We start from the raw sequence: 21,507 nt of genomic DNA on the forward strand, positions 1-21,507 counted from the left end.
GCAGACAAAATGGCTCTTGAGGGATGTAAACCTTGAAGGTACAGAATGCAAAAACCTCACAATTTACGTTCCTACATAATCTTAAAAAGAAACCTACTTTTATGCTGAAATCTACAAACAACTTGCAATTTAAACAATGCAAAGAATTAATTACATACAGCAATAGGGGGACACAGCACAGGACACAGGGCAGTATCAGAAAGTACAAGTTTGAATACATTCATACTTTGGAACAGTTAAGGGCCAGATCCTCAGCTAAGGTCAGTCTGCACAACATGAACAGGTTATTCAAGGCATGTGGCTTTATTCCAGCTCAAAGTATCTCCCTGAGATGCCCAAAGCCTGAACTGGGTATTCAGCACTCTTAGATAACAAAATCATGGTCATGTCGTGCTTTATAATGTGGCCTCAACATTGCTGAGATAAAGAATGTGTAAATTCTCTCCATTTACTTAATTTCTCCAGGAAGTGGTCTCTGCTGCCTTATCCCTGTGTTCAAGAAGCACCTCTCATTTCTCAGAAGAAAACAGCATTTTTACTCAAGTGGTTGTCATAATTAAGTGGTTATCATTCAATACAATCATTTACATCCTAGTATTTTTGAATCTGAAGACAGCCTAATTTAATTCCCCCTGAAGACTTCATTTTTTATTTTCCAAAAGGAAGAAAACTGCTAGTAGTCAGTACGAAATACAGACCTAAAAAGGATTTTCAGCTAGAACACATGCAGATTTTTAAGTGTCCTGCTCTTCCCCACAGACTAACTGGGTTACAGTGCCACTCTACCAAAAGTATTTGTTGCCAAGTAAAAACCAGTAAAAATTACTCTAACACTGCTGCCATTGTGCTGATCATAGCTGAAGGTGCAGTGCTTTTCTATTTAAACAGTGAGATACAGTAACACACACTGTAAAAGCTTCAGTAAAATGCAGCACAGAACCAGAAGGAATTGGGCAGACTGAAACCAAACCCTTCAAGGATGAGTTCTCAGAACCTGTGGAGAAAAGGAACGCTCCTCCCCGGCAGCAATGAGAACAAAGATTGTATTTTCAGTACAGACCAGGGAGCCTTTGGAGTCCTGGTGGTGCTGGTGACTGGAAAAGCCAACCAGGTGAGTCTCTGGGCCAGGAACAGCTATGTGAAGCCATTCCAATTTTCTTGTCTGCCTTTGAGGAGGTTCTGTGCACATAAAAATACCCAGCACATCCTCTCAATGTGAGTAAACAAGTGCAGTGTGAGCACTTGTTTTTAGAAAGATTTATGCTTTCTGTGTTGTCTATCACAGGATTGAGAACCTATAGTAAAGAAAGTTATCAGAATCTGACCAAACTTCATTTAAGCTACTGGGTGCAGCAATACAACTTAAAAATAAACTTTATGAACTCACTTCTAAGTGCTTGACAATCCATGTTATTGTTTACCCTGTACATTTTACACAAAGCTTTAATATACGAAGACTGACAGAAGAAACAATTTGTAATTTGACTTTTTGAAATATTGTTTTCTCTATTTTTCTATTGTTTATTATTAACAGTTTAAGGGGAAACTCTTCAGTACAGGACAGGAGCTCCAGCTGCAGAGTCCCCTCTCCCAGATAGAGAATACACTGTGGGGATTTCCAGGGTTCCAATCTACAAGGAGTAACTCCTTGGATGGAGCAGCTGTCTGAAGTGGTGCTCTAAACACCTACAACATTTTAAAAGCATGGAGCAGTTTACATTTCCAATGCACACCACAGCACTGGGCAGCTACAGCTCTGTTACAAATTGGCCAAGTCCATTTCTGCTGCCAGACAACCTGACAACAAACTTGTGATAGAACTGGAAACAAGGTCATTCAAAACCAGCTTTAAACCAATTTGCAACACACCAGAAAGGAGGATACATTGATGTCAAACAACAGCTGGAAACAGCAAGGCTTCCCACAGATGCCAGGGCTAACTATGTTTTACAAGACCTTTTTTTGCCACGTGTATGACAGCTACAGTCACAATGGACACTTGAACCTTACAGAACATTCTCTAAACCATAAGTACAATTTCACAAGAGGTTTCCCCATAGCCATCATTGCCACTTTGCTTCCATCACTTACAGTCCATGGGTGAGACACAAACTTCTTCACTTCCAAAATCAAGGCCATTTATCAGGGGTTTTCCCAAATAAGCATCCAGTTAGATGCTACTTTCACGCTGTTTCTCCAGCAGGAATGATGAACTTACCTTCCCCAGAGGATTTCACACATGTTGGATTGGACTCCTGGCAGCTGCAGTGAGAGGGAGCACAAAGAGCCCCCACTGGGGCACAGGTGGAGAAACCCATCCACCCCTCACCTGTGGTAACAACAGGGAGACTTCCAACCTTGGCATCAATTATTTCTTTTCTAGATGTCAGGAGTCAAAAGAGTGAAGATTTTTAACAATTAAAGGTTCTTGGGCTATAAACCAATTTGAATAATCATCTGATCAACTTCAGGGCAGACTAAACTGCATTATGAACAGTTTAAAGTAGCCACTGGTGTAATTTCAAATACCGCTTTTCAGAGCACATACCCTGCTTTTCCAGAGATTCCTCATTTGTTTGTAAACAACAGTTACATAAGAACTACAGCTTAGAACTTAAATACTTTTAAGATGCTGATGGTTACAAGTTATTAAAAAAATAATAACTGGTAAGATTTTTGAAGCTAATATAAATTGAAACTCATAACTAAAAAAAAGGTAATGGATTAATCTAGCATAGTATACTCAGGGTGTTTTAAACACTTTTTACATATATTTTACTATTACTTTTCATCTATATTTACATACAATAAAATAATTAAAGTGAGGTGTATAAGGCTAATGAATATGGAATTTACAAATGGCTTCCATTTTACAGTTCATTACACTCTAATCACATTTTCAGACTGCTATAAATTCACTGAGAATCAGTAGTATTGAAGATCTAGTACATACACTTTCTACAAGGAATACCATCAAGTTAAAAATGCTTTCCAAAGAGGATTACAGTTGAAGGTTTTAAAAATACTGACTCTGCCAAGTTTCAATAAATTATTTTAAAATATAAATAGATTGTTCACTGTTAATGCGAACATCATTTTACAGGTTTTTGAAAAACAGTTTCATTTAAAAAAACCTAGAAACACATCCTACTTTACCCAATGGTATCATTTTTCAGTCAGTGTAAAGAAAAAAAAAATAATTAAAAATTGGGGGATCATGACAAAAGCAGCAACATTCAAAGTTCAGACCAAAGCTCTCACTTTCTTATGATTTTGGCTTACACAGGATAAATTCTCTTCTTACTTGGAAGAGCACCTTCAGTAACTAAACTGAATTTACTCAGTGAGACATTTTAAACCTCAACTCAGTTCTCACCTCCTGCAGGCTTAAAATTCTCATAAAAAAAAGAACAGGAATAAGATCTTTTACTTTTGTTAACCATGAAGATGTTTTCACCTGAGAAGCTTTTAACCTGAGAAGCTTCAGATATGCCAAGCTGACATTCCCTGTGTACTGTTGTAGGTGTTCTGAATCTCCACTATCAGGATCAACCACTCATCTTTTTCCCCACTTTATATTCATAAGGGAAATAAGGGTAACCAACAAGGTATCTCTGACCCCCTTAGAACCAGTCAGAAAACAAGTGCTTCCATGCTTTTTTCCCACAAATTATACACATGAATGCCACCTATGCAAACTTAGCTCTCAACCTCCACACATAAAATTGAAAGTTAACTTTCAATTAATTATTTTTCAGTTACTACTGCTCATTCTCAAGTAATTATGAGCCATGCTCTTTAACAAGTTTTTTAAAAAATACTCCACATTTGCCAGTCATCCTTATTTCTTTAAAACCCTTTCATCTAAACAGCTAAAAAAGATGCTCCTTTGTCCAAGTTTTCCTCCAAAAAAGCCTCCCCAGGAACTATGATGTTGCTATATACAGAAACTAGAATTAGTCTCTCACTGAACTGAAGCAAAGTCAAGTCACAGGATCATTCAGTGCAAGTCATGGTACAAATATTTTGAATTGTATGTTGGGGACTCAAGACCTCGGGGTATTTTGGCTTACAAAGCCACTGAAAAAGGTCATTTCCTAAATAACATTTCCAGAAACCTTTGGTCCAAAAGCAATTTTCTTGCTGAGTACCTTCCCCAGAGCTCCCAGATCCTCTACTCTCTCAGTGAAGCTTATTAGAAATGCACTGCACAAGCAGGTGCAGAGTTACTGCTCTTGCTCCCAAGCAGAGATGGCAGCCAGGACCAGGCTGCTGTCAGAACATCAACCCACATTCTGCCTGGGTGGTTTTCTGCTCTGGAACTGTTCTGGGGCAGCTGGAAGCAGGTCAAACCCCCCAGCTGCTCCCCTTTCCAAGGGTATGAAACATCTCTCTGAAACACTGTAGTTTGTATGTGCTGAAGACCTGATTCCACAGCGAGGAAGGGTTGCAGCATCTGTCCCCTTTTCAGCCAATAGAGGAACACACTCCAGTGGGAAAGGCTGGAGGGCATCCCCACCAACCTAAAAGCAAACCAGTTGTGGTAATTCAGCTGTGAAAGTTTCCATGAGTGCAAAGGCATGGCTTTTTCCTCAGCTCTAGTTCATTTACAAGTATGAACCTTAGTGCATAAACCTCAACCTAGATCAAACACGGGTGTCCTAATGAGCTGAAGCTCCTCGCTGCCACAAGTGAAATTCCACAAAATCTCCAGGTCTTTATCCACCTGCTCCCTCCTGTGGTGTTACTCTGACAGGCTGGAGGCATCATCATCATCTGTCTGCTCCCCTGAGTGGTACAGCATCAGAGCGTGGGTCTTGTGAGTGATGGTGACAGTGCAGGGCCCCTGCGCCCAGGGCTCCCCATCCACCTGCATCGGCATCTTGGAGCTCTTCAGGATCAGCTGGTACCAAACACAACAACACAATCACAGCAGTTCCAAGGGGCTCTGAAATCACCTCCTACAACTGCAACACACATTCACAGCCTGGCCAGGGAGGAACTGTGAGGGGCACTCACAGGCCAGCAACCACAGCAACAGAGGTCTGTGTATTATGACATAATTAATTTTTACTAAGCAAGAGAAATATCCATCTCAACTGCAAACTGCAACTTCAGATCTGATTCAAGCAGTTGAGTGCTTGAGATTCTGTATTTTTTGTAATTTTATTTTTAAAAAAAAAATTTATTGTATTTTTTTTTTGTAATTTTTTTTTGTATTAAAAAAAATTTAGGAGAACAGGTCCCTAAGCAGCACTTACCCTCACTGTGTGTGCCTGCCCCAGGCGAACAGGATTTGCCAGTTTCACCTGGATCTGGGCACAGTGGAAAGAACCATGAACACCAACAACTTCCAGAAGTCCATCATCATGTCTATGAAATAAAAAATGAGACCCTTTTCAGTGATGCTGATGAGGTCCAGCACATCTGCCCAAATACTACAGTCCTTTTATTGCTACTCCCAGAGAGAAGACAAATGTTGTGCTACCAATAAGTTTATGTATTTGTGCTGGAGAACAAATCACACTGAACAGCAAAGAAAGCCATCAAACCCCACAGCTATGGAGCAATTCACCAGCCAGCACACTCTAGCTGGCCTCTGGAAATCATGGATGTATGACTTTCCAAGGCTCACTTTGCACATGCAAGGCCCACAGGGCCACATTTTCCATAAATTTGTACCATTTTCTATCTTTTTACTCAGATATTAATCCAAAGGAATGTCTTTTAATAGCCTAATTTTTTAGATTTGGGTAAAGGACCTTGCCCAAGTATTTTTTAGAAATTCAGGATTGTAAGCCTTGTAACAGAATTATGGGTGTCTTTATATAGATGGTTTCTGAAGAAGGAAGTCACAACAGGGTTATTATAATAATTAAAATAATAATAATAATTAATAATAATTTAAAATTATTTTTCTCTTTGGTATTGCTCCCAACATGGGAGTCAAAATTTTTGACATGTTTTGTTTTCACTTTCCATTTTAACTTCTAATGAGATGTGGTATTTTAGATTATGAAATAGATCTATCTTCTACTTTTTGAAGGCTCACTTTATTGTTAACAGCCTCTCCAATACCACTGCTGTCTGTCATGCCAGACATTTTAAGAAAGTCTTAAAACACCCTTGATGTGTAGGATGCCTTTACTCCAAGTCTCTAGTTCAAGGAAAATAAACAAATGTAAGACAGCCTGTCCCAAGGAACCCTTCTGACCTGCAGATAAGCCTGGCTACATAAGCCCAGTCTGAGGGAATTTCTTACACTGCAAGAACTGTTAAAAGAAAAAACAAAGCAAAAATTGCCCTCTGTACCTTGCCAAAGGATAAGGTTCATCCCCCATTCCTTCCCAGAGCCTGCAGCCACCTCCCCAGTATCCAATATTCAGCACAATGATGCCTTCCAAATTGGGCAACTCAATCCTCTCACCGTCCAACTCTAGCTTTAAAAGACAAGCAAAAGTTAATTACTGTGCATCACATTCTGTACTTCAACAGAATATATTCACTTTATGCATTTAATAGGCTTCCACTTAAAGAAAAATTGGCTCTGTACCAAGAGAATTTGTTTTCTTTCCATATTTAAAAAAAAAAAAAAAAATCCTTCTGATTTCACAAGATATCCTGAGCTGTAGTAAATTTCTATTAATAGAGAAAAGAAAAAAAGGAACTCTCACTTATGTAAGATTCTGGTGCTATGGCAAACTATAGCTGAATATCAGTGCTTGCACTCAAAGAACTGAGTCAAGGCCAGAAAAAAAGTTAGGAATTTTCAGTAAACCCAAAGACATGAATTCCATGAAGTGAGCTGAAGACAGCAAAAGGAACACAAAAACACTCCAAGGCCATAGCCACCCTTACACTAATATCATTAAGTAAATATTGTAAAGAGCAAAGCTTCTTTTCTTTCACAATGTAGGTGTTTACATTCCACTGACTGTCCAGAGAATAAGCAAGTTAAAAGACTTACCTCAACCTTTTTGTTAAGATCTTTACATTCTTGTACTAAGCAGTCTTTGGTTCCATAAAAAAAATAAACAGCCTACAAAATAAGAAAACCCCAAACAAAACAGGGAGAAAAGAAAACATTGTTAGAAAAAGACAACACACAGGAAGACTATTTGAAATATTTATGTATAGTTATGGCTGTGCAAACCTTATCTAAAATATATACATAATATATTTTCACATTCTTAAACTAAACCTTCCTCATGAGATGAGCTACAACTTGTGTAAGAAACTAGATTTCCACTTGAAAAGGAAATAAGCACTTGACTCATGAAGTTTCGAAGCAAATGAGAAATTCTGAGTAAAAACTGAGCAAACTGCAAATTCTATAAGCAAACAGAGGCAAGGCAGAAAATTCATGAGTGGGCTGCAAACATATTTTACCCGTGGAATCCCCTCCCTAAGAAAAATGCAGCAAGGAAGTAGTGGTAAAGGAATGTGAACCTAAAAATAGCCTGAAGTCAAATCAACAACTCCAAGGAGGAAATGTCAGTTTACCAAACACACCTTATTGATGATTCTGCTGGAAAACAGAGAGGGAGTCTTCTCACGATGGGCATGGAAATTTAAAGCCATAAGAGCATCAGGTCCTACAGAGAAGTAGTTGTTCATTGTGAATACCTGTAAGACAGAACTTTCAATTATGCCTTATTAAATATCATTATTAGGGTTTAAAATTCAGAGTGTTTAACAGGAAGTTGATAACAACAACAAAAAATTTATAAACATACAGGTATTCCATAGAATTCATATTTATACTTGCAAACCATACCTTTGGTTTCCTTAAGCTGTAGTATCCTTTGTTTGTTACTTGAACCTTCCATCTGAAAAACAAGAGCTGGTACTTAGACTTGTGGCAGACAGCTCTCAGTATCAAAGCTGTAGCTAGAATCTCATATCTATACAAAGGTTAAGGCAAAATATTCAAATTTAGTTAAATTACAGAGACGTTAAGGACCGTAGAACAATTAAAAGACTGAATTCAGGGCTCAGTTACATTGTAGTTCCTTCCAGCAATACTTGAATTTAAGTAAAGAAATGGCTGCAGTGGGCCATCAGCAGAGCTACAGCAGTGTTTGGTTCTATACATTTTATCTTTTCACTGTTCCTTACCTGTCTAGTTTGATTCCATCTGCCTCCATGACATTTCGTAAGATCTGCTCCACAGAGACTTCTCCAGCATAACCTGCACCCCAGCCCAGTGTATTTGACAGGTCATTCCCTGTTCCCAGAGGTAAAACTGCAACTTGTGGAATATACTGTTCTTGCCCCTAGGATACAAAAACACTGCATATTAGCTCCTGCTTCAGCACTCATTGTCTCCCTTCCATCCCCAAATGTTCAGATTTGATAAATTCACCTTCCCAGCAGCCTGTTACACAGAGCAGAGCTGTGGGGCTGGCAGAGCAGGTGGCACACTGAACTGCTTACCCAGGCATAATGTAAAGGAGGGAAATGTTAAACTATTGTGAGAAAGAAAGAGAATACAAACACAACATGGGAACAGAGCATTAGGAGTACTGAAGAGAGTATTCCTTCCCAGGAATGATGCTTTGGATCTGGGAAGTGACATGAACACTGAGAGATGTAACACACAAGGCTGTGAACTGCAACAAGACACCAAAATGCTCCTGCAAGACTGAGGTGAGGTTAGGTCTAAACAACAGATGCAGAATAGCAGAGTGTTCAACCCCACACAGAAATACAGATACTCAAAGGAGCAAAGTCAAGTGTCTCAGTTTCAGACTGTCACCTACAGATGGAGCAGGTGATGATCAGCTCTGCCAAGCACAGAGTGACAGCAGCTGTTCAGAACAGCCACCTTAGCAAAGGGCTTGGCTCTCCTCTCCACAGAAGGGTGAACAATTATTTCAGCTGTACTATGGCCTTTGCAATTCAGCCGTGAAAAGCACTTGCAGTAAATTGGCTCTTTGGTTACTGTTTTGTCCAGAAAGGTTATCAGCCAAGTAACCTGTATTTGAAAGTCAAGATAAATGAAGGGAGCAAATAACTTTATTTGTTATAACTTTATTTGTTATATGTATATAAGTTACTGCTGATAAGAAAAAGGTTTTGCTGATAAATCTCTATGGTATTTTATCTAATACCAATAACTCAATTTGAACAGAACAAAGAAAAACCCAGATTTCTTTAACGATATCAGCTCTGAGAGACGATATATCAAGTCCCCAGGACCACACAACCATATACTCACATTCATTAACCTTTATAGTTACTTTATTTCTACTTTATCAGCACACAATAATTCTCAAAGAGGTTGTTGGACTGTGCATGAAGTTGTAATAATGGCCTTTAGCTACAATGTTTTATGTATTAACAAGAAACCTGTCGTAAAAATCCCCAAAAACTTTGATAGAAAAACTTTCTGCCTTTCAGCACTAGAGAAAAAGTTTATTAGGTATAGCACTAAAGCCTTGTAATAATTTTTCATTCTTAATTTTCTCAGGAGTTCTTAGGAGCATCCCATAAATGAGAATATCTTCCATTTCAAACCAACAGTAAATACAGCGTGTTTTTTCCTCCTCTACTTGCTGCTAACAGGCAAAGCTGCAGACAGACAGACTTCAGAAGATATGACAAGGAGGAGAAGCATTCATGCACTGGCAACATAACCAGTATAGCTGGAAAAATGATGAGGTTCTTTTAAAAGATTGAGTGTGCTGGAGAAGGGAGCAGTCAGAGCACACTAACCAATATTAGCAATGCCATTTATGACAATATAAATCTGTTCAAAGAGGAAATAACAATGCAGAAAATATCCTGCAGCTTGTTCTCTTATTTTGCAGAAAAGAACTACAATCAATATAATTTAAAATCCAAAGTGCTTATATTTTTCCTGAACTACAAGGAATCATAAGATGCATTTCCCAAACCCCTCCCCAATATGAATAAGCAATTATGCAAATATTCCTCTGTAAGCCTAATTGGAAAGATGAAGGCAATGAATGCAGGTAAGAGATGAGGAGTAGAACTTCAGCAGCTTCAAAACTAATTTCACCTTTAAATTTAAAACATCATACCTTTATCTTCATTTCATCAATTGCATCCAGGACCCAGCCCACTGTGCCATCCCCACCACAGACCAGAACCCTGACAGCATTGCAAGGCAGCCAAGTGCAGAGCTGCAGAGCTTTAGCAGGTGCAATTTTGCTGAGATCAAAAACCTAGAAAAATGGAAAATAAAGAATTCTGTAAGTTCACAGAACATGACTCAGGATTTGCCTCACAGACAAACAAATTCAAGAAGTTAACTCAAATGCAAAGCAAAGATTCTCCATTTGCAGTATTACATTAGCAAATGAGATGTCCTGACTTTCATAAGCAGGATTTGTTTCACAAATTCACAATAGAGCTCCAGCTGCCTCCCTAGGATTAAATGACACTGATAAACTGAGCTGACAGAGCCCTTGGAAAAGTCTGTATCTAGAAGCATGAAGATGAATTCTGTAAAGATGAAAGACTTCAGATAAAAGTAATTTTAAAATACTCAGCAAACAAAGAGGTTTATTCTTGAAAGCCTTACTGGGATGCATTTAAAACACACAGTGATTTCTCTTAGGCTGTATTTTACAGCTGGGTTTTGAACTTCAAAGGAAGAGTATTAAGGTGCAGGCAGGAAATCCAAGGAACAACTGCCTGCCTTACGTCAACATCCTGAGCCATCCCAGTGGATTTTAAGGGCAAAGCAACTACACAAAGCAAAACTGTCCAGGCTGACATTTCCACAAATAAAGTGAGGATTTAAACAAACACACGTTTCCTAAAAAGAAAATTTAAATAGTTCATTTTCTAAAAAAGCTACACTGTTTCAAGAGTCTGATACTTCTCATTTACTAAATTACTGCATGTATTACTGTAAGCAAAAAAACTGGACTGGTGTTAGAATCCTAACAAACATAGGGCTGGAGGAAGCCTCTGCACTTTTTGTTGCTCTCTGTGAAACTGTTGCTTTCTAAAAGAATAAACTGCATGAATTTGTTTCCTTTAGTGATCTTCCACAAGATCCTATTACCATTGCATAAGCAAAGTGCTATCTATCCTAATCTAAACCTTGGCTTTATTATGGTGGCTTTGCACTGCAAATACCTGAACGGGGTTCAGCAGCATTTTAAATTCTCCTAGTAAAATTTCACCCATGTTGTTTCCACTGCGAGTATTAGCCAGCACCATCACTGGCATCCTGCAGTAAGGGACCACCTGCAAAAGGCAGAAACAGTCAGTCTCACAAAAACTTCATGTCTGAAAATACTTACAGCCTTGCTTCGAGCCCCATCCCCTGCAAGTGCTGAAATATTACCAGTTAGTCTGAAGTAGCCAAAACACAAACAAATACTTCTGAACACCAAGGCTGAAGATTCTGCAGTGCCCAGGACAACAAATACTACAATGTTATGAACAAGGTAGTAAAAAACTCACAAAACATTCAAAGAAGTAAGGTAGACAAATTTCAGTATTTTGGAATAAAAAAATCCACATCTGCTTATGCTTCAACAACCACGTTAGTGAAATGACAAACACCTCTAAATTAACACAAGTACTTAATATATCTTGAGACATTTACCTGACAGTCACTAATATGACAATGCATTGAGTTCAAAATTTCAAGGTCTCTCTGTGGGTTTATTTGGTTGGGTTTTTTGGTATATTCTAAACCAAAGAAACAGTGGGTCATTACCTTTTCATAACTGGTTCTTTTCTCTTTACGCATCTGGTTAATTGCAGACAAATAGTAAGGTGGAATAATTAAGTCTTTGAATTCTCCAAATGTACAATCCTCAGTCCTCAAAGAATCCACCATGCATTCATCATGCACAGTGTACTGACACCACACACATCTAGAAAAAAAGACCAAAAAACATTAAAACAATTGTCAAATGGGCACATGCATTTTGCTCATTTATTTTAAACTTTTGTCAAAATATTTATGTTTACATGCACCATTATAAGTAGTATTTTAAACACATTACAGGGAGAACCATGCATTCCCTGGAAGCCTATGTATTGGCTATAGAAAATTACATAAATTGGTCATGTGCTTGCAGGTCTAGGAAAGAATTTGAATTCTGCTAGGAAAAAAATTCAACAGTTTTAAATTAATTCAGTTCTTTTTAATTAAAAAAAAATAGGTGCTTTAAATATGCTCCTGTTTGCAATCTTAACAGTTACACTGAAAGGCTGTAAAAGAACCTGAACTCATGTCCATCCTTAAAGAGCACAGATAAAAAACACTGGGCCTCAATTGAATGAATGATACTAGTCATGAATTAATGCATTCCTTAAGATTGATAATGTCCCTTTAAGCCTGAAACCTAAAAGGTTACACTGAGCTGTACCAGGCTGATGTGATTTAGTTATGCAAAACTGCTCTGCTTTATGACCTATTCTAAAAGCTGTCCTGGAAAACAGACTAGAACAAGAGGAAATACTGCAATATCCACTTCCAGCCTCTGCAGAATGTTAATCCCCGTTTGCTACATCCAAAGCTTTGATTTAAGCAGCTGGGAAAGCTATTTTTGGAGTCCTGACTAATCCAACACTCAGCTAGAGTAGCAATGACACTTGCCCTAAACTGTGACTCTCTTTTCCTCTTCTTCCTTTCCCCTTTGCCTCTAAATTCCTGCCCTTCCCTCCTCTCCTACACACACTCTCAAGGTTTTGTTTCTAATAATGTGCTCTTTTACTCTGTAGTACTTACCAAGCATTTTGACAGTACCACACAGAAGCAAAGCAAAAGCTGCCAGAATCTAGGCTAAAAAGATGATACCTTTTGAGTAGGCTGAAGTAACACATCAGGGCACCTATCACTGCATTTGTGCATTTTGGCACAACTTTGTAAGCAACCTTACTAATGACAGTGTAAGTCCATTTAATGGTTCATCATATTTTTAAAACACTCTTACTAAAACACTTAACAATAAGCAGTAGCTTATAAAACTTCTCTTTAGCTTTTTTGAGCACCCTTAAGAATACACTTGAAACCTCTACAGGACATTGTTCTCCTTATACTGAGCAGGGGCCAATTTTGAGATGCACACATTGGTTCTCTGAACTGTGAGCTGTGCCAGTCAAATTGTTCAGGCTATCCACTGTACAACTGACAAATTTATTAGAAACTTCTTAATGTCATCCCCTAAAATACAAACTCCCTTGGACACTGAGAGTCCTTTGTATGTAATTATACGTCAGCCTGCACATCATGCTGGAGTAATGCAATTAAGAGAAAGAGAGGACGTGAGATGCAATGCCACACTCTCAATCTATGACTCACAAACATCTATTTTAATTTTAGGTTCTTTGAAGTTGGTTTTTTTTTTTTTTAGCAGCATCTTATCTGACAACTGCAGGATCTCCTTTGGGGTGTGGTCTCCCAACAACCCTGTGGAAAACACGACACTGACATGGCACTGGACGCGCTCCTACTGCCCTGCAGTACCTGTAGTCGCAGAGCTTGGGCTGCGTGCCGCACTGCTGTTTGCAGACCATGCAGCAGCTGCAGAGAGGGACATTGCCCCTGATCCAGTGGTGCGGCATGGAGCTGGGGGCTCCCGCGGTGCTCCTCATCATGATCTCCTTGCAGAGGAAGAGCTGGTCCGCTTTCTTAAGGCAGCTCTCGCAGACGCGCAGCCCGCAGCAGTCGCAGAAGGCGCCGCGCAGGATGTGCTGGGCGCACACGCAGCAGTACGAGGGCTGCCCGAAGAGGTCCGTGTAGCGCCAGTCGTGCTCGCTCTTGCGGAAGATGTCCCGGATCCGCAGCTGCCGCCGGGACCGCTGGAAGCTGCACCACGCCGTGATGAGCACGGGCAGGAGCACGGAGAACAGGGTCCACAGGGCCAGGCGCCAGTCGGCCACGGTCCAGGAGGCATCGCCCGAGCCCTCCATCCCTGCGCCTCCCCGGCCTAACCCCTCGCACCTCTCGGGCAGGCGGCGGGGCGAGCCCCGGAGCGGCCCCTTCGCTCAGGGAGCCAAGGCGCAGCTTCGCGCACCATCCTCTACTCCCTCCTCGGGGCTCGGCACCGACCTGCGCCACATCGGGCCGACGGCAGGGTTCCGGCCGGGGCTCCTCCGCCGCCCGCCCGGGCCTTGCGCAGCGCCGGCCGCCGCCGGGCTCCTCCCGCCCGCTGCCCCCGGCGCCGGGAGGGCGCGGCCCCGGCTGTCCCTCGCCGCTGCCCCGGGCCCCTCCGCGGGGCACACGGGGCGGAGCGGACAGCGAGCTCCGGCCCTCGGCCCGCCCGGGAGCTGCCGGCGGAGCCGGGGCCGGGGCGCACGGCGGGCTCGGAGCGGCACCGCGGGATGCGCGGGGCGGCGGAAGCGGAAGCGGCGCGGGGCCGTTGCCAGGAGACGGGCGCCGCCCGCCCCCGTATGTCGCGACAGCGGCGATGTCGCCAGCGGCGCTCAGTGGCCGCGACAGAGCCTGGCGGAGCGGCCCCGGCTCCGGCTCCGGCTCCGGCTCCGGCTCCGGCTCCGGCCCCGGCCCCCGCTCCGGCTGCGGCTGCGGCTCCGCCGGGCCCAGACCCGAGGCGAAGGCCGCGCTGTCTTGGGGCCGAGTGACCGCCGTGTTCGTGCCTTTATTGCCCAACCATAAATGTTTTCCCCCATAATTTTGTTCTGCCCTAGAATCATGGAGTTATTAAAGCTGGAAGAAGCCTTTAAGATCTCTCCCTCCGACCGCGCTCCCGGCACTGCCGCTGTAACCACTGAACCACAGCGCCCAGCGCCAGGGATGGTGACTCCACCGCCTCCCTGGGCAGCCCTTCCCAAATATTTTCACCAAACACTGAAAATATTTAATCCGAATCAACCCTGTCTTAGCTTGAGGCCGTTCCCCCCGCTCCTCTATAGGCCCAGCAGAAGAGTCAAATCCCCAGCTCGGTACAGCATTTCCCTGGTTGTAGAGAGCAGTGAGGTTCCCCCAGTCGTGCCTTTGTGCCTGTATTTGTCCTCCCCATGATTCTGCTTTATTGCCCAACCATAAATGCCTCCCCTTCATAATTTTGTTCTGTCATTACGTTTGACTGTTTCCCCTGGAGCAGCTCTAAAAATAGTGGCTGCCATTAGAACCTACAGGTTTTTGCACTTTCAAAATAGTGTAGTGAGCAATGATTTAAATCCGTACAGCATATACAAAATTGATTGGATTCCAGGGTTTTGGTATCTGAAAACACTGAAAAATGCACATACTGCACAGCTGGGCAATTCTCAGGTTTCCAAGGAAATTCCTCACTTCCCTCACGTAAGAGCCAATGACGAACTCTGACTGTCTATTTTATATGTTATAGTTGAAGGGATGCATTTCATGCCCTACAAATTGATGATGCTGGTACCATGTGTTCAGCATGGCACTGCCTAGAAGAGCTCTGCATATTTCTCAAGGCCAAAACTACCTGTCTGCAGTGACGTTTGCTAACCTACATCCTTACTTAACACTGTGTTTACTATCCTTTATAATTCTGTTTTCTCCTAACTTGTCCTGAAAGGAGGAGAATTACGTGGGTTTTCATTTGTATGGTTCTATTAATTTAATAGAAAACTGCTATGTTTCTCAGCAGTCATAAGCTGACTTCGCTAGAGTTAAACCCCTTTAGTAAGCACTTCTCTGCTGGAGCAAAGTTAGAGACAATTCTTTGAAGAAGGGGCCCCTTTGCAGCTGCCTCTGAGATTAACAGTACTGGGCTTTTAAAAAACAATAGTTTAACTTGGGCACCAAAAACCTTTGCTTGCCATGCTAAATATAAGGGGTTAGGCTTTATTTTCACAGGTTTAAAATACCCAGTGTAGCTCTGAAGCCTGAGGTGGAAAAAAAAAGCCTTCTATTTTCTTTCCCTCAGGAAAAGAGTTATGCAGAGAATGTGTGAGCAGATAATAGACTAATTCAAACCTTCAGACCAGATGTCTTCAGAATCATACTATCGCTCAAATTAAAGCATAAACAAACATTTGTGACTGACGTAGCTCCTTCAAATAGGCGAATGCCTTGGTCAGGGTTGCTCATTTTGGGACAGACTGAGAGAAAGCAGAGTCAAAAATGAAGAAGTTTCTTGTGTTTGTCTCCTTTTTGCTCCTGCTGACCACTGTTACAGGTAGGAGTTTATATCAACAAACCTGCATATGTGTGTAGAGCTGCAGAGCATATAAGTTGTATTAGTTTGTCAACCTTCTATTTTAGTATTCATTTTTCATGCATTTTCATGCATTTAACACTCAACTACTTTTATAATTCAGGCTTTCCATGATTTGATTTTTAATAATCATGATGTTGTATTTGATATTCAACTCTCTTCATTACCACACTGTAGTCATTTCTTATAAACCCCCAAATTTTAGTTATACTTGCTTACTATTTTAATATTATTTTACCAAGGTCCTGCAAGTAGAATGTTCAATGCAATCTCTTCTTTGCAATGTATCTAACTCATTACTTTGAAAAAAATCCTGTAAAGCAACACAGAAAAGAACAAAGAGTTGGAAGGGCAACTAATGCCAGTGGTTTGCTGGTGGTGTTATATTTGCTCATTTTATACTAACATGACTATGTGGACTTTGCTTCATACTAGTAGAACGAGAGAAAACACAAGAATAAAAATGATTTAAAATTCCACTCCTATCTCTTGGAATGCAATATCTGCTGGGAAGGTGCTGTAATGAAAGAACACTTTGTATATAGAAAAAAAAAATCAGGTTTGGAGACATTTCATTTCACAAGTGACAGATAATTTCAGAACTAATTTCTGCTGTTCTCATTTTAGACACTTCACCAATTTTGTCTGAAAAAGATGCCAAACAGATGCTGAGGACTCGTCGTGAAGAGAGACCAAGAAAAGCTGGTTTCCCTGATGAACCAATGAGGGTGATTTATGATATTTACTATTAAATTACATTAACTAAAAAAACCCAACACCAAACCCTTCAAAACATTTATGCTTAGTATTAAATTTCTATTGCTTCCAGGCTATATGTTATAGATATCACCCTTTAAAGCAGCTGAGTTCTTCCATGAAATATTAAAAAAACCTTTAAATTCTTTCAAATTACAGTTAAAAGCATTCTTTGAGTGCTGAATATTGCTCAGGAAATGTTCACTTGCAGAATGAGGAGATTACTTATCATGGTTCAAAAATACCAGTCAAATTAGTGAGAACAATGTGGCTTTTGAATTATAGAGATATGGATTTCATCAGCTTGTTCCTGAAAAACCAAGAAACAGGAAGTGTCTTCTGCTTCCAGTACATTCTGTACATCCATACTGCAGGCAGAGAGGAGATGGAGGTGTCAGTAGTCAGCATGGAGACTGAGGTAGTTCTGAACCAGCTTTAAAAATCACTTACTTTCATTGTCTTACTTATTGATGCTACAGATAGGATGTTTTTTTATGATATTGTAAGAGTTTTTAGTTGCTGGCTTAATGCAACATCTTTGGGTTTGCATGCAATATCTACATTTATTTCTTTCTAAAGCCTATTACAACAAGAGAAAAAGAATTAAAGAGCCTTCTGTTTTCCTTGCTTTGACAAGACCTAACACATAATCCTGCACTTCTCAAGGGTACTTAAGGTATTTTAAAACTACTGCCTATTTCTTTCCAAGGTAAATAAACTGAGCTAAAATTACATGGTTCTGAAGAGCCAAAGCCCACAGAAGCCAGGAGCACAAAGATTGTGCGTGTGACGAGCACAGGGGGCTCAGTTTAGCAAGGTGCTGAACACTTCTGGACTCCATAGGACACAAAGAGTACCACGTGCCTTGCAGGATTGTAGAAACAGCTCCTGGTTTTCCCTTTGCAGTGGGTAATGTACACCAGCCAAAAAGAATCCACCTGCCCAACACTGGGTGAACACACTGTTTGTCAAAGGGGACACCACGACAAACCAAAGTTGTCACAAGGATATTGCTCCGTGCTTGTTGACAACCTTGTACACTGAAAATTGCACAGCACAGCCAAAAACCAGAAGGCTGCACTGCTGCCCACAACACTCAGGACTGGGTTGGTTTGTAAGTTGTTAAATGAGCCTTGTAGTTTTTGCAAATTAACAAGAATACAGCTCCCATCTGTGCTTATGCTTAATATACCACCACCATTAAGGGTATGTGGTAAATATAACAAATATTGAATACAGAATAAATGAAGCAGCAGAAGAACTGGATTCAGGTAATTCCTGTAGGGCAAGAAGCTACATGCACGCATGCAATGTTGTCTAGACTAAACTAGTTTAGTTTTAGTTGGTCCTTGAGGAGCAGGGAGTTGGACTTGGGATCCTGATGAATTCTATGATGCTGTGTGTGGGGAGGGATTCAGGGCTAAAGAGATGTTGGATTTCTGACTCTGCTGCTCTGTCCTTGCAACTTTCTGTCCTACCACAATTAGGAACAAACACTTTTTCAGAAATTCCAACCTTCTTTTATTTATTTTCTTTTATTCTTTTATCTAGAAAGCAAAGCTGACGCTCTGTAAGAAAATCCAAACATAAGAGTGTTTGTTTTGCTCCCTAAATGTCAAGGTTTTCAGTAGAAAAGGAAACGTCTGATGAAAAAAACCAATCCTCATTGCCTTGTGGAACGTGGAGATTTTCCACGTGAATGAGGGTGCATGGCTGGTGCATCCCTGTGCACAGCTTGTGCACATGGATTCAAGGAGAAAAACTGATTTTGTATGGGTGCTTTGTAGCAGAATGAAATGAATGCTGGGATGAACCCATCTCTCTTCATCTGTTTTAAGCAAAAGCTGTTTGTACTGGGCCAGATCATGCTGAGCTGGGGAATGTGATTTGCAATTCTTTGTGACACTCTTTGACTTCCACAGGGCTGCTTGAGTCAAAAACCTGTTCAGTTACAGACAGAAAGATCAGCCCCCTTTAATTATTAAAGAATGTAATTTATGTTATCAGCATGTTTTAAACTTACTTTGATTGAGGGCCTGCTTTTGATAATGTGGCATCTTCTCAGTCACATAGCTCTGTTCTGTGCCAGTTCCTAAGGCAGTCTGTCCCCAGAGATCTGAGCCAGGTCTCTCAGTGCTGTGAGGAGAGAGAGCCCAGTGAAAGGCAGGATCCTGATGCTGGAATACTTGGCCAGTGCAAAGGGTTTAGGCTACAGCTTCCATTCCAACAGTGCCCCCTGTGCAAAGCAATGGGGGATTATTTTGAATGAATGTATCTGGTCTTCACAAAGCTCATGAGCCCACTAGGACTGGAACTTTTTGAAAGTAAATTTTGTCCTTGATGGAGGTCAAGTTTTTGGCACACAGCCCACTTTACTTTGATAAATTTGTTGTTGAAACCAAATCCTCTCTCTATGAATTGGTATGGGAAATTCACATTATTTTATTTATCACCAGTCAGCACTGATGTGTGCTACCTGCTAGAACCCTTCAGTCCTGCCACATGATCCTGCAAGGGGTTAATGTTCTTTAAGCAGCAGGAACCAGTTTTCAAAAGGGGCTGTAACAGACCTATTTGTGAGAATCCTTTGTACCCTCAGCCCCAACAAAGGCTTCTGTGTCGATATGCAAATAAGAAATGTGTATACAGAATTCCTAATTTATGAATATTGTTGTATAATTCTTGCTCAACACCTTCACTGATCTGGAGATGATGTCATTCATTAAATATTGCTAGGCTGGGGCAAGCTGACTAGCAACACAATTTCACTGTATTTGATTATTTTAAGGAATAAATTAATGGCTCTTATGTCAGCTGTAAAATTATCCTGGGTCTTTGACCTGACATTAGAATTGGATGATTACACAATTAAATTACTTTTTCTTTTCTTTAAATAGGAGTATATGCTTTACCTCCAGCGCTTGGAGCAGAGATCAGAAGAACAATTCCTTGAACATTGGTTGAATCCTCATTGCCTCCCACACTGCAACAGGGACCTGGTGCATCCAATCTAAGGGGTTTGCCTACCCTGCAACTGATATATATATACACATGTGTTAAGGAGGACAAGATTATTCCTGCATTGGCTACGTGCTCACTGTAGAGCAGAACCTCTTTGCAGTACAGTGCAGTCCTCAGCAGAACTTCCAGCTCTAAGTGGCTTGATGAGTTATAAACAACCATATATTTTCTAGCAGCAATGATTGCATGCATGAATAACTGAATTGAGGGTTTCCACAGTTTCTGAGGCAACTGATTAGTCCTAGAGTATCCTTTTAAGGGCACAGGTTTAGACTGCCTGAAGCAAAAGGAACTTGGAGGGAGAGGTCAATAGAAAATTGCAGAATACCAGCCAGCTTTCTGGGCTTTGGAGGAATCCTTAATTACAGTTTTCTAGGTTAAATAACAGTATTGCATGAAGACACAACATTGATGTCACACACTGTCTTACTGCCTGATGAGTATTTCACGCATTGTTCCATAATAAAAGCTTGAGCCAATTCCATTTGCAGATGATTTTGTTCCCTTAGTCTCCCATACTAAACTCACTGGAAGTGAGGCTCAGTTTTGTGTAGAATTAAGGAAACATCAGAGGACTTTCTAGGACCAGCAGCTGGGAAGCACTATGGTGCAGACTAATAATTGTGTAGTTTCTCTGCACAATTATCCCTTCCCCTTGTAATTCTTCCAGGAGGGGCAAATGAATCCAGCCAACCCTTTCCTGCCTGAGAGCCTTTATAACTTATACCTTGGAGAAGAGTATCTTGTACAGTCAGATGGGAAACACATGATACCTGCAAAACAACATAAAAAATTGCTTGATGGCTCTTAAATGTCGGCTGTGGTCCGTAATGGCAACAGAATTAGTTATGAATGGAGCAAAATAACTTTCAGAGCTCCTCACTGCAGTCACATTTGAAACCTGAGGACTGGGAGCAAAATAAACCACAATTTTATGAATATCTATAAGATAATTAGTGCTACAGAGCTTTTGACAGACTGAAATAAATCAACAGTTTTTCTGGTATACTTTCCTTCCAGTAAAACAGCTCTCCTAGATGACTCCAAGGAAACAATTTAAATCTCAAAGCATCAAAGGCTTGCTTTCCCCTACTGCCAAGATAAATCATAGATTAAATCTGCAAGTGTGAAAAAGTATAATGAGGCTGCTATTGTGTGCTTCATTCATAACTCTCTGAACAGAGAGATCTAAATTTGCATATCCCTGAGTTAAAGTCATTAGGTGAAATCCTGTCTCTGTTTTTATTTGCACAGTGAAAAATTAATTTGATGACTATTATGTCAACTTTCACCCTGTGAAAGTCAATTTTCAAGTACTTCTTTGAAATAAAAGAACTCCCACCTAGTTATACTCAGGGAAGGTTAAGTAGAAGGTTCTACTCAGTTCTTCTCGGTAACACTGAGCTAATCCTAAAGCAAACATGGAACAGAGATTGTTCATTGCTTTGAAGTTTGCTTTTCCACATGAGGGTGGAAGGATCTCATGTAGGTATCTCCAATGAAAAGTTAAATATTATTAAGTCTAATTAACAAGTAGAAAACTAGAAATATAGAAAGGTGAAGTACTTCCTGATCACTGATTCACATT

The 21,507-nt window shown here is 40.8% G+C and overlaps 2 protein-coding genes across 2 annotated transcripts; one reads left to right on the forward strand and one right to left on the reverse strand.

Annotated features, from left to right (window-relative positions):
- Positions 1–4,726: 4,726 nt before the first annotated feature.
- DGKE (diacylglycerol kinase epsilon) lies at positions 4,727–14,038 on the reverse strand. Its single transcript, XM_058851991.1, has 11 exons — positions 13,460–14,038; positions 11,702–11,861; positions 11,113–11,223; positions 10,047–10,190; positions 8,119–8,276; positions 7,778–7,829; positions 7,513–7,626; positions 6,968–7,039; positions 6,313–6,440; positions 5,262–5,373; positions 4,727–4,903 (listed from the first exon to the last, which is right to left on the reverse strand). Exons 1-11 carry the CDS (start codon positions 13,903–13,905, stop codon positions 4,745–4,747), a joined length of 1,656 nt encoding a protein of 551 aa, XP_058707974.1. The 5' UTR covers positions 13,906–14,038; the 3' UTR covers positions 4,727–4,744.
- A 578-nt stretch (positions 14,039–14,616) lies between these two features.
- C17H17orf67 (chromosome 17 C17orf67 homolog) lies at positions 14,617–21,106 on the forward strand. Its single transcript, XM_058851995.1, has 3 exons — positions 14,617–16,103; positions 16,770–16,870; positions 19,796–21,106. Exons 1-3 carry the CDS (start codon positions 16,049–16,051, stop codon positions 19,910–19,912), a joined length of 273 nt encoding a protein of 90 aa, XP_058707978.1. The 5' UTR covers positions 14,617–16,048; the 3' UTR covers positions 19,913–21,106.
- The last annotated feature ends 401 nt before the right edge of the window (positions 21,107–21,507 follow it).

This window comes from Poecile atricapillus, chromosome 17, assembly GCF_030490865.1.
Source record: "Poecile atricapillus isolate bPoeAtr1 chromosome 17, bPoeAtr1.hap1, whole genome shotgun sequence".
In the NCBI taxonomy this organism is placed as follows: Eukaryota; Metazoa; Chordata; class Aves; order Passeriformes; family Paridae; genus Poecile; species Poecile atricapillus.

Coding starts and splice junctions, on each gene's coding strand:
- DGKE (XM_058851991.1), bottom strand. CDS start 13,905: ATGGAGGGCTCGGGCGATGCCTCCTGGACCGTGGCCGACTGGCGCCTG. Junction 10,191..11,112: donor TGCTGCTGAACCCCGTTCAG/GTATTTGCAGTG, acceptor CCATTTTTCTAG/GTTTTTGATCTCAGCAAAAT. Junction 7,627..7,777: donor ACAGCTTAAGGAAACCAAAG/GTATGGTTTGCA, acceptor TCTGTCTTACAG/GTATTCACAATGAACAACTA.
- C17H17orf67 (XM_058851995.1), top strand. CDS start 16,049: ATGAAGAAGTTTCTTGTGTTTGTCTCCTTTTTGCTCCTGCTGACCACT. Junction 16,104..16,769: donor CCTGCTGACCACTGTTACAG/GTAGGAGTTTAT, acceptor TTCTCATTTTAG/ACACTTCACCAATTTTGTCT. Junction 16,871..19,795: donor TCCCTGATGAACCAATGAGG/GTGATTTATGAT, acceptor TTCTTTAAATAG/GAGTATATGCTTTACCTCCA.